The sequence below is a fragment of the Dasypus novemcinctus genome, chromosome 5, assembly GCF_030445035.2.
Source record: "Dasypus novemcinctus isolate mDasNov1 chromosome 5, mDasNov1.1.hap2, whole genome shotgun sequence".
Lineage (NCBI taxonomy): Eukaryota > Metazoa > Chordata > Mammalia > Cingulata > Dasypodidae > Dasypus > Dasypus novemcinctus.
In genome coordinates, this window is record NC_080677.1 from 129,421,918 (window position 1) to 129,436,138 (window position 14,221).

The following is a 14,221-nucleotide window of genomic DNA, read 5'->3' on the forward strand; positions in this document are numbered from 1 at the left end:
GGTGACAGTGGGAATTTATTAAAATAAGACAACAATGAACTCTGTTGTTCCTTTCAAAAAGATTTCTCTTTAGCATGTGATACAGTTGGTTGGCATTTTACCCACAGTAGAACTCTTCAACTCTAAGTCCACTCAAACCCTGCCGCTATATCAAGTAAAGTTTATGGAATATTCTAAATCCTTGGTTGTCATTTCAACACTGCTCACGGTATCTTCACCAGGAGATTTTCATTTCAAGAAACCTCTTTCTTTGCTCATCCATAAGCAACTCCTCATCTGTTACTCCTCATCTGGGATTGCAGCAATTCAGTCACATCTTCAGGCTCCACTTCTAATTCTGGTTATCTTGCTATTTCTATCAAATCTACAGATACTTCCTCAAATGGAGTCTTTGTCCCCTCAAAGTCCTCCCTGGGGGTTGGAAAACTCCTCCCATGAATATTTTGAATGGCATCTAGAATGGTGAATCCTTTCCAGGTTTTCAGTTGACCTTCCCCAGATCCATCAAAGGAATCACTGTAACAACTATAACCTTATGAAATAAATTTCTTGAGATTCAAAAGTTGAAATGACTCCCTGCACATGGGCTGCAGAATGGATGTTATGTTAGTAGCCATGAAACATTCATCTCATTGTACATCTCCATCAGAGCTCTTGGGTGACCAGGTGCATTGTCAATGGGCAGTACTATGTCCGAGGGAATATTTTTTTTCCTGAGCAGTCTGTCTCAACAGTGGGCTTAAAATATTTGTAAAGAGATGTGCTGTCATCCAGGCTTTGCTGTTCCATTTATAGAGCACAAGCAGAGTAGATACAGCCTAATTCTTCAAACCACCAGCTGTATTAGCCCCTAACAAACAAGACAGTCAGCCTATCCTTTGAACCTAAAAGTCAGATATTAGTATCTCCTATCTATGAAGGCCTAAATGGCATCTTCCAATAGAAGGCTATTTTTGTCAACATTGAAATCATCTGTTTAGTGTAGCCACCTTTATCCATTATCTTAGCCAGATCTTCTGGCTACCTTGCTGCAGCTTTGACATCAGCTCTTGCACTTGCACTTTTGTTGTGGATCCAGCTTCTTTCCTTAAACCTCATGAACCAACCTCTGCTAGCCTCAAACTTTTCTCCGGCAGCCACCTCCCTTCTCTCAGCCTTCAAAGAAGTGAAGAGAGTTAGGGTTAGGGCCTTGCTCTGGATTAGGCTTTGGTTTAGGAGAATGTTGGCATTGGTCTAACCTTCTATGGAGACCACTAAAACTTTCTCCGTATCAGCAATCAAGCTGTTCTGCCTTCTTATTTTTCATTGGAGTAGCCCTTTTAAATTTCCTTAAAGTACTTTTTCCTTTGCATTCACAATTTGGCTGTTTGGTACAAAAGGCTTACCTTTTGTCTTATCTTGGCTTATAATGACTTCCTCAGTAAGTTTAATCATTTCTAGATCTTTAGTTAAAGTGAAAGACATAAAACTCTTCACACTTAAACACTTAGAAACCATTGTAGGGTTATTAAATGGTCTGATATCAATATTGTAGCATCCCAGGGTATAAGGAGAGGGAGAGAGACAGGGTAATGGTTTATTATAAAAATTATAAAATTTATTGCTTAGGTTCAGTCTTTCACAGGCACACTTCATGGCACCCTAAAATAAAATTCAATATAAATGAAGATCAACATAACAGATATAATAAAAATGAAAAAAGTGTGACAGGTATGACCTGAGCACATGCTATTGGGAAAAAAATGATACCGATGGACTTGTTTGGCACAGGGTTACCAGAAACCTTTAATGTGTGAAGCACAATAAAATAAGGTATGTTTGGAAAATTGTTTCAAAGAATTAGATGAGAAAAACCTTTAGGTTTTGGGTATTTGACTTTCACATGAAGATTCAGAAAATTATTATAAAACATTAAAAATATCTAGTAACTATATTTCAAGTGATGCTATAATGTAATAAATAGTATAGCAAAATGAATAAAGTGGATCTCAATGTACTGACATTAAATATCCATAATAGCAAAGCCGATTTGGCTCATCTGATAGCGCATCGGCCTACCACACGGGAGGTCCAAGGTTCAAACCCAGGGCCTCCTGACCCGTGTGATGAGCTGGCCCACATGCAGTGCTGATGTGCACAAGGAGTACCGTGCCACATAGGGGTGTCCCCTGTGTAGGGGAGCCCCATGCGCAAGGAGCGCACCCCGAAAGGAGATCTGCCCAGCACAAAAAAAGTGCAGCCTGCCCAGGAGTGGTGCGGCACACAGAGAGCTGACGTAGCAAACTAACACAGCAAAAAGAGACACAGATTCCAGGTGCTGCTGACAAAAATACAAGCAGACACAGAAGAACACACAGCAAATGGACAGAGAGAGTAGACAACTGGGGAGGGGGTGGGAAAGGGAGAGAAATAAATAAAAAAATAAATCTGAAAAAAAAAAATCCATAATATACTGTCATGTAAACAAAAACAAGTTTAAGAACAATCTATGCATACAGTGTTACCAAATTTGCTTTAAAAAAAGGCAACCAACAAGAAACCAAGTGAATACAACAAGCATGGTGTGAAAACATCCAGGGGTCATAACTAAACTGTTTGCCATGTTCAACCTGTTCTTTTTTGCATTAGCAAGAAAGTATAACCTAACTTGCCCAACAATACCCATGCCAAATATTGAATGAGCACTCTGAAAAGAACTGGGGTGGGTAGGCAAGGGGGATGGGCTGGGCTGGGGAGCGGCTGTAGGAGAAGCCTTTGTCTTATAATTCAGAGCCCAGATAGAAAAAAGCCTTTAGATCAATCATACAAGAGTACTTTTACCAACCTGTAATCAAAAAACAGCTCTTCGCCAGTCTGGATTGCTCTCTTAGCAAAAATGCCTATCCTGTGATCGCCATTAACCATCATAACTGGAAAAAGACAGACCCACATCATTGAGCAGTTATTAGGAAGACAGCCCACGTTTGTACTTATCTTAAACATCTTTCCCAGCACATTATCACTGGATGGGAAAGGGAGTTACTGTCAAAGTTCTATAATAAGACCTCATTAGTACCTACCTTTTGCATAGCAGTTTGGATTTACTGAATGATTTGCAAAACGGATTTTGTTACCCTTGCGAGTTGCGTCCACCACAAAGTCTAAAAAAAAAAAAAACAATCCACAGATTAATTTCAGTTATACATCAATAAATCCAATGTTGTCATGGTTCTAAAAACATAACTAGTTATACTTCTTTGGAATTTACCTTCAAAATAAAATCTTTTAAGCAACTTCACTCAGTATGAAATTAATTTGGGAAAAAAATGCAGTTGTTTTAGATTAAAATTAAAGTAATTGCATATAATATACAACCTGATCACTGGTAACATACAAACATATTAAGTTATCAACTGTAAACTATACATTGTTACAAAAAGAATGGGAAGGCTAAATTTCTCCCAGCATCAATAAAGAACATTTTAGGTTTAAAATTATATATATATATACTTTCCATTTTAAAATATCAATTAAAAACTGCTCTGCTATTTATTCCAACTGAGCTGCTCTGTCACCCTATTTCTCACTGGAAACCATGGAGGCTTATAGGCAGTAGTATGATGGCATATTTAAAGTGCTGGAGAGGCTAAACTGAAGAGAAAGGAGATTGAGAGAAGTTCTACAGATTGAAAGGAAAGGACAATAGAATGTAGACAGAAGCCACACAAAGAAATGTCCAATAAGGATAAGGAGAGGAGTAAGGCCAGTATTACTGTATTTTTGGTTTTTAACTCCACTTTTTAAATACACAAAATTTAATGATAAATCAGTGGTTTGGGACTTAAATGTGAAAAATACATAAAGGCTGGGAGACAGGAACGAGCACATAGTTTGTATATATTATTGAAGTTAATTTGGTATCAAAGCAAATGAGACTGTTATAGATTTAGGACATTACATTTAAGCCCCATGGTAACTACTAAGAAAATATAGGGAAACCGACTTTGGCCCAGTGGTTAGGGCGTCGGTCTACCACATGGGAGGTCCGCGATTCAAGCCCCGGGCCTCCTTGACCCGTGTGGAGCTGGCCCATGCGCAGTGCTGATGCGCGCAAGGAGTGCCCTGCTACACAGGGGTGTCCCCGCGTAGGGGAGCCCCACGCGCAAGGAGTGCACCCATAAGGAGAGCCGCCCAGCGCGAAGGAGGGAGCAGCCTGCCGAGGAATGGCGCCGCCCACACTTCCCGTGCCGCTGACGACAACAGAAGCGGACAAAGAAACAAGATGCAGCAAAAAGACACAGAAAAAACAGACAACCGGGGGAGGGGAGGGGAATTAAATAAATGAAAATAAATCTTTAAAAAAAAAAAAAAAAAGAAAATATAATGCTTGTAACTAGCAGTGCTATTATTTGGGTATGACAGTGGTCGAAAGGGAAAAGTCTTAAGGTCATGTATATTACTAAAAGGAAAGCCAAAAGACAGTAACATGGGACTGTATAGCATAGTAAAACCTTATGTAAAACATGAATATGGGTAAAACTGCACATATACAATTGTCTTTCTTTGAAACTCAACAAATGTTATGTATGTTAATATTACAAGCAGGGAAACGGACTTTGGCCCAGTGGTTGGGGCGTCCGTCTACCATATGGGAGGTCCGCGGTTCGGGCCCCGGGCCTCCTTGACCCGTGTGGGGCTGGCCCACGTGCAGCGCTGATGCGCGCAGGGAGTGCCTTGCCACGCAGGGGTGTCCCCCGCGTGGGGGAGCCCCACGCGCAAGGTGTGCGCCTGTGGGGAGGGCCGCCCAGCGTGAAAAGAGAGAGCAGCCTGCCCAGGAATGGTGCCGCCCACACTTCCCGTGCCGCTGATGACAGCAGAAGCGGACAAAGAAACAAGACGCAGCAAGTGGACACCGAGAACAGACAGCCAGGGGAGGGGGGGAAATTAAATAAATAAAAAATAAATCTTTAAAAAAAAAAAAAAATATTACAAGCAAAAAAACACATGCTAAAGGAAAGAAACTAGACAGAAAGTACTACATAGTTTATATAAATGGAAATCAATATAATCAATTATAAAGATGGAATTAGATTATTTGTTATGTAGGGGTGGGGAAGGAGGAAGGAGGTGACTGCTGAGGGGTGTGGGGTTTTTCTTTTTAGAGTGATGAAATTGTTTTAAATTTTTGTGGTGATGAATTTACAACACTGTCATTATGCTAAGAGCCACTGGTTGCGCACTGTGGATGAACTGTATGTTGTGAATATATATCATTAAAACTGCTTTTAAAAAAAAATTAAGCCCTATGGTAACTACTAAGAAATTACCAGAGAATATGTAGGCTCATAGAGACAGTATACGTTGCTAGGGTGGACAGCAGGGGAATGGGGAGTTAATGAAAAATGAGGGAAGCAAATGGGGCTGAAGCAATTGGGCTCCTGCCTATCACATGGGGGGCGGGGGGGAGAGGGGGTGGCAGGGGGGAGGCCCCAGGTTTGGTTCCTGGTGTCTCCTAAAGAAGACAGTGAACTGGCATGACCAGGAGGCTCTGCAAGCTGAAGCAACAAGAGACACAAGAAGAAAAACAGAGACCCAACAAAGCAGGGAATGGAAGTGACTCAAGCAATTAGGTGCCTCCCTCCTACATCAGAGGTCCCAGGTTCGGTTCCCGATGCCTCCTAAAGAAACAAGGAAGATGAAAAGACACATCAAGTGCAAACAACGAGGAGGTAGGGAAAAATAAAATAAAATTTAAAAAAAAATTTAGTACAGGGTTTTGTTTGGGAGATCGGTAAGTTTAGTATGGAAGGTGGTGAGGGTACTGCAACATAGTGAATGTAAGTAATCCCACTGGATGGTATGCTTGGGAATGGTTGAGTTGGGCAAGTATATGTCGTTTATAAGCTTCCACGACTGAAAAAAGAAAAAGCAACTAATAAGACAGTGGCAATTAAATGCAATACATGATCCTGGATGGGAGTTAGCAAAGAAGGAGAAAAGGATCAAAGGGACATTCTTGGGACATAATGAAAAATAAAGTTAAAAAATGCAACTCAGATAAATTTAAACATACCATTATTCAAGTTGAACAGAAAGCTGCACATGTATTTATCATACACTTTCCCTCTTCTGTCTGCTTCATCTTGAGAAATAATCTGAAGAGAAAGACATGGGGGAAAATAGTTTCAGGATCAAACCAGCATTGTCAAACCTGCTGCTAGAAAAACACACAAGAGCTCATCAAAAGAATTTTGGACATTCTTGAGAATGCTCAACCAAGTGTCACTACGGCAAAGTGTCTTTTCCATTCTGTCTGCATACTGATACATCAGAAAACAATATTTTAAAAGAAAATTTTCCACATCCAAAGAAATTTTATGTGCTTAGAGAAAGGGATTAACAAGTCTTTTGCCGAGTATTAAATAGAGAGACTGGTGGGGTTAGTTTCAAATTGAAGCTGACCCCAATGAGTTTTCCTTACCATTAGAAAGACATTTCTACATCCTTCTCAATTAAGTTGTGGATTAATAAGCAGGACAGACTCTACATAGAAAAGTGCAAAGTTCTTGCTCCCCACCTCCTTGCTATCTCAGACAATAAGTGTCTAGAAATGAAGCAATCTAGAGTTATTAAGCAAATCCACAAGCATGAATAAATATTAACTGAAAAGGTATTATTTCTAATCGATGCCATTGGACTTGTCGAATAAAATCAATCCTAAACAATGAAAAGCTATGATACTGAATACCACTTAATTACATGTGATTAGTATGCATGATGCTTCCTGAATATGCTTAAAGGGATTATTCTTGCCTTACCTCTCCACAGTATTCAGAAATGAATTCATTTTTCTGTACAGGATCTTTGATGAAAATCCCCCAGCCTGCCACATCAGATGGTGCCAGCAATAAATGCTAGACAAGAAAACACAATCATATAATCATTAAAAGAGAGTAAACATGAATTGGAAACAAGACTCCACAGTGAAAACACAAGGCATTATTTTAAATCCACAAACCTATTCTAAAGCAAAAAATTCAACATAGTCAGTACATTAAGGTTGCCATGTATCCTGAATTGAGTAGTCAAGTTCCCAAGTATTGCCAAAGGAGATCATACATACAGAGGATAAGGATCTTTTACCTTAGAGAATAAGTTACATCTGAAGTTACCTTGCAATTACTGTCATTCACCTAGGTACTCCCAGCTGCACTTGCCTATTATTTTTTCTTTAGTCTCTGACTTCCTTAAATAATTCACTCTCAACTTGCATTTAAGACAAGGACCCCAAATCACTGTTCCTCACTCTCCCCATTTCCCCAAAGTGATGTCTGTTCTCCATTTTCAGTTAAAAGTCCCACCAGGACGTTCTCCTGGTTCTTCACGGCCTTTTATTCCTTTCCAAAGCCCTGCCATTTCTTCCACAGCTGATGAGATGAAAAACTACCACGAGTAGGTCTCAGGATCTACTCAATCCAGCATTCTATTTTATAGCAGGATTGTTAAGGTGATCATGGCTCTCAGTTTCAGTTAGGTTGCTTCATTCCCAGATACAGATTTTATTGTGGCTCAATACTAACCTTTCATTAAAAATTGTGACCTTTAGAAAGGCTCCCTAGTACCCACGCTTCCAATCTACTCCTATGCTAGTCCATCTTTCATTAACTGCCAGATTAGTTTCTGAGCAGGAAGGTATTTGGGAAATTTAAGCAGCTAAATACTATTAATCAAATGAAACCCAATGTGTTAATAAGTATCTAGAGGACATGTAAATGTTAGTATTATCCACTTTCTGAATAGGCTCAGGACAGGAATATATCATAGAATGACAGGTTTGGGTTGGGACAGAAATGAGACTATTAGGTCTGAATGGGTATGCCAGGAGAAACTACCAGGATCATTGTGACCTGGTGGCCAAAATCTATATATAAAAACCTAGAGAAAAATCTAAATGCCTAAAAAACCACAGCAATTTAGACTATAATGCTGATCAAAATGATCAGATCTGCCATGAACAGATTTTGGTTTAAAGACACAAAGAAAATAAACGAGTAGCTAAAGCCTGACACAGAATTTCTGGTAGAAGAGGACTACTAATAGTCATGTGACTTCAATTATATTATAAAATGGTTGAATAACCTGAGAAAAGTATATACAAACCCATACAGATTGTGTCCTGGTTAATAGAAGGGCTCTGGGGCCAGACTGTCTGGATTTGATTCCTAGCTCCATTACTTATAAGCACTGTGATTTTGGGTTTCCTTACCTGTTAAATTGGGTTAACAACTGTTCCTAACTGAGTTTTGAAGATTAAAGAGTTCATACTGAAAACATGTAAAACAGTGCCTGATATATATTTAATAAAGACCAGACATTATTATAAAAAGGATTAATTGAAGAACCCATCATCTACACAAAAAAATGAGATTCTGAATTCCCCCAGTATATATTCTTAGTTTCTTTGTTCAATAATTTACTTTCTGGCTGCTACAATTAAAATCACCTGCATGCAATAATCAGGCTTCAAATATAAAATTCCTGGTTAGGTTATTTTCAAAGTTATTAAAGAAACCAAATAAGTCTGTGACAAATTTCTGTGGGAAATTTTCAACTCTTACTCAGCACAGAAAGGAACCTAAAAATACTATTCAATGAAAATGGATCTCCATTTTCTAGAAACCAACATTTGTATTAAGGAGACTTCAGAAGCTGCTAGTTCTAATAACTAAATGAATTCATGTTTTAAAAATTAGGAAAATAGATATTTTATTCCAAATCCAGATAACAACTGCTTCTCAGAATTAACTGGTTTATCTTATACTAGAGTTCTACAGAAATGCAGCCAAAGGGTACATTATGATGCTTGAGAGCCAACAATTTTTCTCTAGGTTAGCTATACTATTCAATGATCTTTTCTCTTTTCTACTCCACTATAATGGTGTAAGACTATCCTGGCATTTACACACTAAATATCTGACTAAAAGTCATTATCCAGAAGGGAATTTACTCACCTTTTTGGAGCCCCTCTGAATGCTACAGTTCTTGCAGGACACATTTTTACTGTCCCAGTGATCAGCAGCTCCACAAGTAAGACAGAGGTCAGGATCACACTCTCGAACGGCCAGATAGCACGGGCACTGCTTAGTGTTACACTGTGCTTTGCAACGGCATCCAGGGAAGCGGTTTTGACCTTCAAGAGACACATTCTTCATCATTTTTACAAATTCCATGATTTTAGCATCAAAAACTTGCATGACACTATATATCAAATATTGTTCTAAGCAACCAATTAACTCATTTATTCCTCACAACAAACTTACTATTCCATTGTATAGATGAGGAAGTAACAGGCAAGATGTCAGAACTGAGAGGGATCACTAGTGGTTTCTTACTTCTCCATTTTTTATTTGTTAAATAGTTTATGAACTTGAATTTCTGTGATTTATAAAATAGGTGGTATGTGTGGGGGGAGATTTGGACTAAATATCCATGCTCCTTCTGGACACTTCTTTATTATCCAAGCTTTATGTGCAGTTTCATTAAATAGAGAAAATAATTTCCTTTATTTTTATATATTTATAATTACCATCTGATAATTTCTGGTGCCCAATAATTATTTGGGTAAGTAGTCCTAGACTCCCTTACATTTTGTGCCAGTTTTACGACGGTTTTAATTTCAATAATCAAAGCAGGAAAAAAAGTCAATTCCTTTAAAACAATTTTGCCTAGGGGAGTGGTTGTAGCTCAGTGGTTGAGCATCTGATTGCCATATATAAGATCCTGGGTTCAATCCCTGGTACCTCCTTTAAAAAATTTTTGCCTAACCTGCACACATACACATACATTATCCAGGAGACTGGCTGAACACCTCACACAAGTATCAACTATGGGCTCAATAAGCCCTTGTACAATAAATGGATTTTCTAAAGTAAATAAGGAAGAACTACTTTCTTATGTTTTTTATTTAAATTGCTGAACAAAGACCTATTTAATCCTCATAGAATTGCATCAAGGTAACATATACTTACATTCTGAACTACACTGACAAAACTTTTCACAAAAGTTTTGTGCTATCACACAAGGACATGAACTATCACAAGGCTGTCGTGGATGATCACAGGGTTGATAGTTGTAAACATGGTTAGAGGAGCCATCTGAATAAAGTTAACAACAGTATGAACAAAAGTTAATCCAGGAAGCTTTGAAATGATCACACAATTAACAAGACTATATTTTATACTTCTCTATAACCTTTGGAGCTTAGCTCGGTTTCCTTCACTGTATTTATAATGTTACACATATTCCTACTTACAAAATGGACAAAAATTACCTCCCAAAACCCAAGTGCTTATAAATTCTGAAGGATTGCCACCTACATCTCAGTCAGCTTTCCCAAAGTATTCATTTAACCTACTCATTGACTAACTCCATCCAATTAGCTTTCCTTTACAATAAAAAAGGGAGTTGACTGTAGTTTAACACACATTTCTCAATTTAATCTGGCTAATGTCTATACAAATCAATTATATCAGAATATCCCAAACACTAATATGACTGTCCAATCAATGTTCTTTAGCAAATGCAACCAAATCAGACATTTTTAAGCAAATAATAAAGTTGAAGGGAAAAATGCTAACCCTTTTTCAGTTGTATCTTTCTGCAGTGTGCAGCCCACAACCTGGAAAAACAAATGAAAATAAACAGGACTATTGGTAGGAAACTAACTTCTTTGTAAGGTTAGGGAGTTTAGTAACTTAAGTTGATATCTCTATGCCATTAATATAGCAGTGCATTAAATCCAAATAAACTACAAAGAAAAGGGTCATACACTATCCAGCTTTATATTGGCCATCAGAAGAAACTCAGAAACAGCATGATCACTGCAGGACTCTCAATTGAACCAAAAGATTACCAGGAAACTTAGTCAATTGCATTACACCCTGTATTTTACAAATATCACCTAGTCAGAATTTACTAGAGTCCTTTCTTTGTGTAGCTTTAAGTTCTAATTACATTGACTACATTTATTTTTAATTGCAATAGATGTATATAAGTAATTTTTCAAATATAACTTAATTGCTCCCTTGCTCAACTATGCCTCTTTTTTAAAAAGGGAGCCGGGGTGAGGCAGGATGAAATCAGATATTGCATTCATGGTTTACTGGCTCTACATTTACATATCAGCCTGAAAATATTCATTACATACCATCACTAACTCACTACAACCATTTGTGAAAGGTAACCAACCACTGATATGACTTTTACCCCTGTAAATTAGTGTTGCCTCTTTTAGAATTTTATACAAGTAGAATCATGCGGTGTTATTTTCCTGTGTTCTACTTCAATCATTAGCATCACATTGATGAGATGCTTCCATGTTACATGAGAATTAAAAGCTATTATCATAGATTATACGCTTTGGATGAATTTTATGTTTATTAGTACATATCAATAAAATTGATTTATTTAAACAAAAAAAAGAGAAAGGTAACCTAATTCACACAGGCTTAAATTAGGTTCACTTTTAAATATATTGTACATCAGAATGCAATGCCAAAAACACCTAAAAAATGTAAGCTCCTGAAACAAAAAATACACTGGCCCAGAATTCACATGCGAATTCCCAAGATTAAAGTGCAGACATAAATCTCAGATACATTTTAGAACAAATGCTAAAGTAAATGTTTATGCAGACTTTATTGGAGAAGCTATCGATATATTTTTCTTAAACAAGATGTAGTATGATAACCATAATTTTTAAGATGCTCAACACCAAATTTACTGTTAAATGCTAATTCTTACTGAAAAATAGCAGTGGAAACAAGACTCCACAGGTCTATTTTTGATGGCAGTTTAAGACATTTTTTTTTTCCATATAGACAGGGTGGTAAACTCTCACTGCTCTTAGGAAGTACCTTAACTGCAGTGTCTCTGTTAGACTTTTCTAGACTTCTTTACAACAGACTTACCGGTGTTTCCTTTTCTTCTTTCTTGGAGGAGTATCGACATCCTCAGCAGGAGCTGGAGCTATGATACTAGATTCTTTGACTCTAAACTCATACACCTGACAAGAGGCACAGTCACATAGCCATGAAAACATTCCTATTAAAGCAAATCATTCTTATACTCATTCATACCAGAAAAATTTCTTTATATCTCTTCTGTGACACTGCTAGGCGCTGGGGATACAGTAGAAAACAAAATAGACACTGTCCCAACCCTCACATAAGGCTCACTGGCTATTACTATATTCTGATCAAGAGTAGCAATGCTAAATAAATTTAAATTCTAACTAGCTTTTAATCCAATGCTACCTAGCCTTAAATATCTGAACTAAGGAAATTTTATAAAAACAACTTGAAAAGTAATTTTAATCCAGTTCCCTCTTGGGAGAAAAAAGAAATTTAATTATTTTCAGAAGATGAACAAATACTTCTCATGGTTAGACAATGAGTATGTATTTATCCCTGTATTTGAAGCTCTTTTTATAATATTTTTATCAAATATGCTTACCTGTCTACATGTTTTGGTCCCAATTAACCTAGCAATGGCACAGAAATTGTCATAGTAAGTTCCAATAAGAACTCTGAACATTGAGGCTTCGGCACCGCTCCATTCCACATTCTCAGGAGGTTCAATATTTGGCTTCATCTTTATTGGTGTTTGACACCGAGAATTTGCCTCTACAAAACCAAATTTAAGCACTGGTCAAGATATGCCGATTGAAAAACACTATTAAGAAGTAAAATTCAGGGTGTGCTACCAAAAAAATGAAATAAAATAAAAGAGGTGAAACATATTTTAGACTAAAGTAAGAGCAGAAAGAGCATCAAGAAGTTTTCTCCCATAGAAATCGTTCACCATGAGGTTGAACTCCCTTCTAAAATGAAAGCAAATGGAGTGACATACTTATTCATGGAATAATCCAAAAGAATGGACGAATGACTAAAAAACAATCAGTAAAAAACTAACTCAATGGTAATTACTCTGGTCTTAAATTTCTCGTTATACTGAAAACTAACCAACTCTCAGAAAGAACCATTAAGATGCTTAATCTTCACAAAATAAGAAACTTTCAACACAATAGTAAAACCTAGTTATTAAATGTGTCTCACCAGAGGAGCTGGACGTTTCATCTTTTTTCTCTTCTTCTTCTTTATCATTATTCTCTCCACCTGTTTCAGTTCCTGCTTCCCTATCACTGTCTGTATCCTTTGATTCCAGAACATTAATGGTAGGGGTGCTGGGTCTACTGCTGTTGTTTGGAAGTCTTCCTCTTCTACGGCCTCCTGGGCGTTTTGGTGGGGTTTTTATCCTCTCAGCAGTGAGGGCAGCAGCAAACTCCTTTGCTCCCTCCTACGAATGAAAAATGAAGATGAACATCAAGGTAAAATTCTGAAACTCATTTTGGCAGAGGAGGAAAAAAAAAACCAGATTGTATAAGGCAAGTTAGCCAAGAAATTTATTACAATACCCATTTATCACAATCTTATGCATACATAAACAAACTTGTTTTCAATCCTGCTTTTGACAGTTTAAAGATTCCTAGAACGGTACAAAATCAGGCAAGACAGTTCTACATTTCTGAATTTAAGAAAAATCTTAACGATTATAAATATTAGGTTAAAATATAAGTGTCTTAATTTATATAATAAAGACAGTCCTCTCTACATATGCTGGCAACAGATTTTTCTGACTTGATTTTCTAGCGTGCATGCTCTCTCTACATAATACATACACATTCACACACACAGTGTATTTAAAAATGAATCTTTACAAAAAGTAAAGAATCATATACCCATAATGCCTTCTAGAGTCAGACTGTCCTATTTCACTGTTTCTGAAAATAATGCATCTCTATCTATGGTAATATTTAAATGTGCACAAGAGAATACAAAGCACATAAACATGCTTTACTGTGTCACGCCCTGCCTTACTATTAAAACATCTTTTTTTTCCCTATGAGATACACTGCCACAGGAGGACACAAAAAGAACTTTACAGGAACAAAACTGTAAGGGTTACACATTTTGCATTATGAAGTACATTAATCCAGTCTGAGAAAGTATAAAACAATGGTAAAAGCACAGTTTAAAAGCACAGAAACATTTTTAGATGAGCCAAATATAATTCTGCCTTGTAAAGAATATTATAAAACAATGTTCAAGAATTCCATTTTTTAGTGAAAATAGAAGGGAAAAGTTTGAGTAGCCAACAGTTTTATACTTCATTCTACAAAAAC

General features: G+C 37.2%; 1 protein-coding gene across 9 annotated transcripts in view; it reads right to left on the minus strand.

Moving 5' to 3' along the window:
- The window catches only part of EZH2 (enhancer of zeste 2 polycomb repressive complex 2 subunit), a 100,785-nt gene that overhangs the window by 1,400 nt on the left and 85,164 nt on the right, over nucleotides 1–14,221 (minus strand). For all 9 annotated transcript variants that reach the window (XM_058297529.2, XM_058297526.2, XM_058297524.2 and 6 more), the window contains 10 exons: nucleotides 13,095–13,335; nucleotides 12,493–12,662; nucleotides 11,949–12,043; nucleotides 10,617–10,657; nucleotides 10,008–10,133; nucleotides 8,991–9,169; nucleotides 6,798–6,893; nucleotides 6,053–6,134; nucleotides 3,060–3,140; nucleotides 2,825–2,909 (listed from right to left, as the gene is read on the minus strand). In XM_058297529.2, the coding sequence (XP_058153512.1) occupies nucleotides 2,825–2,909; nucleotides 3,060–3,140; nucleotides 6,053–6,134; nucleotides 6,798–6,893; nucleotides 8,991–9,169; nucleotides 10,008–10,133; nucleotides 10,617–10,657; nucleotides 11,949–12,043; nucleotides 12,493–12,662; nucleotides 13,095–13,335 (1,196 nt within the window). The remainder of the gene's footprint in view (nucleotides 1–2,824; nucleotides 2,910–3,059; nucleotides 3,141–6,052; nucleotides 6,135–6,797; nucleotides 6,894–8,990; nucleotides 9,170–10,007; nucleotides 10,134–10,616; nucleotides 10,658–11,948; nucleotides 12,044–12,492; nucleotides 12,663–13,094; nucleotides 13,336–14,221) is intronic.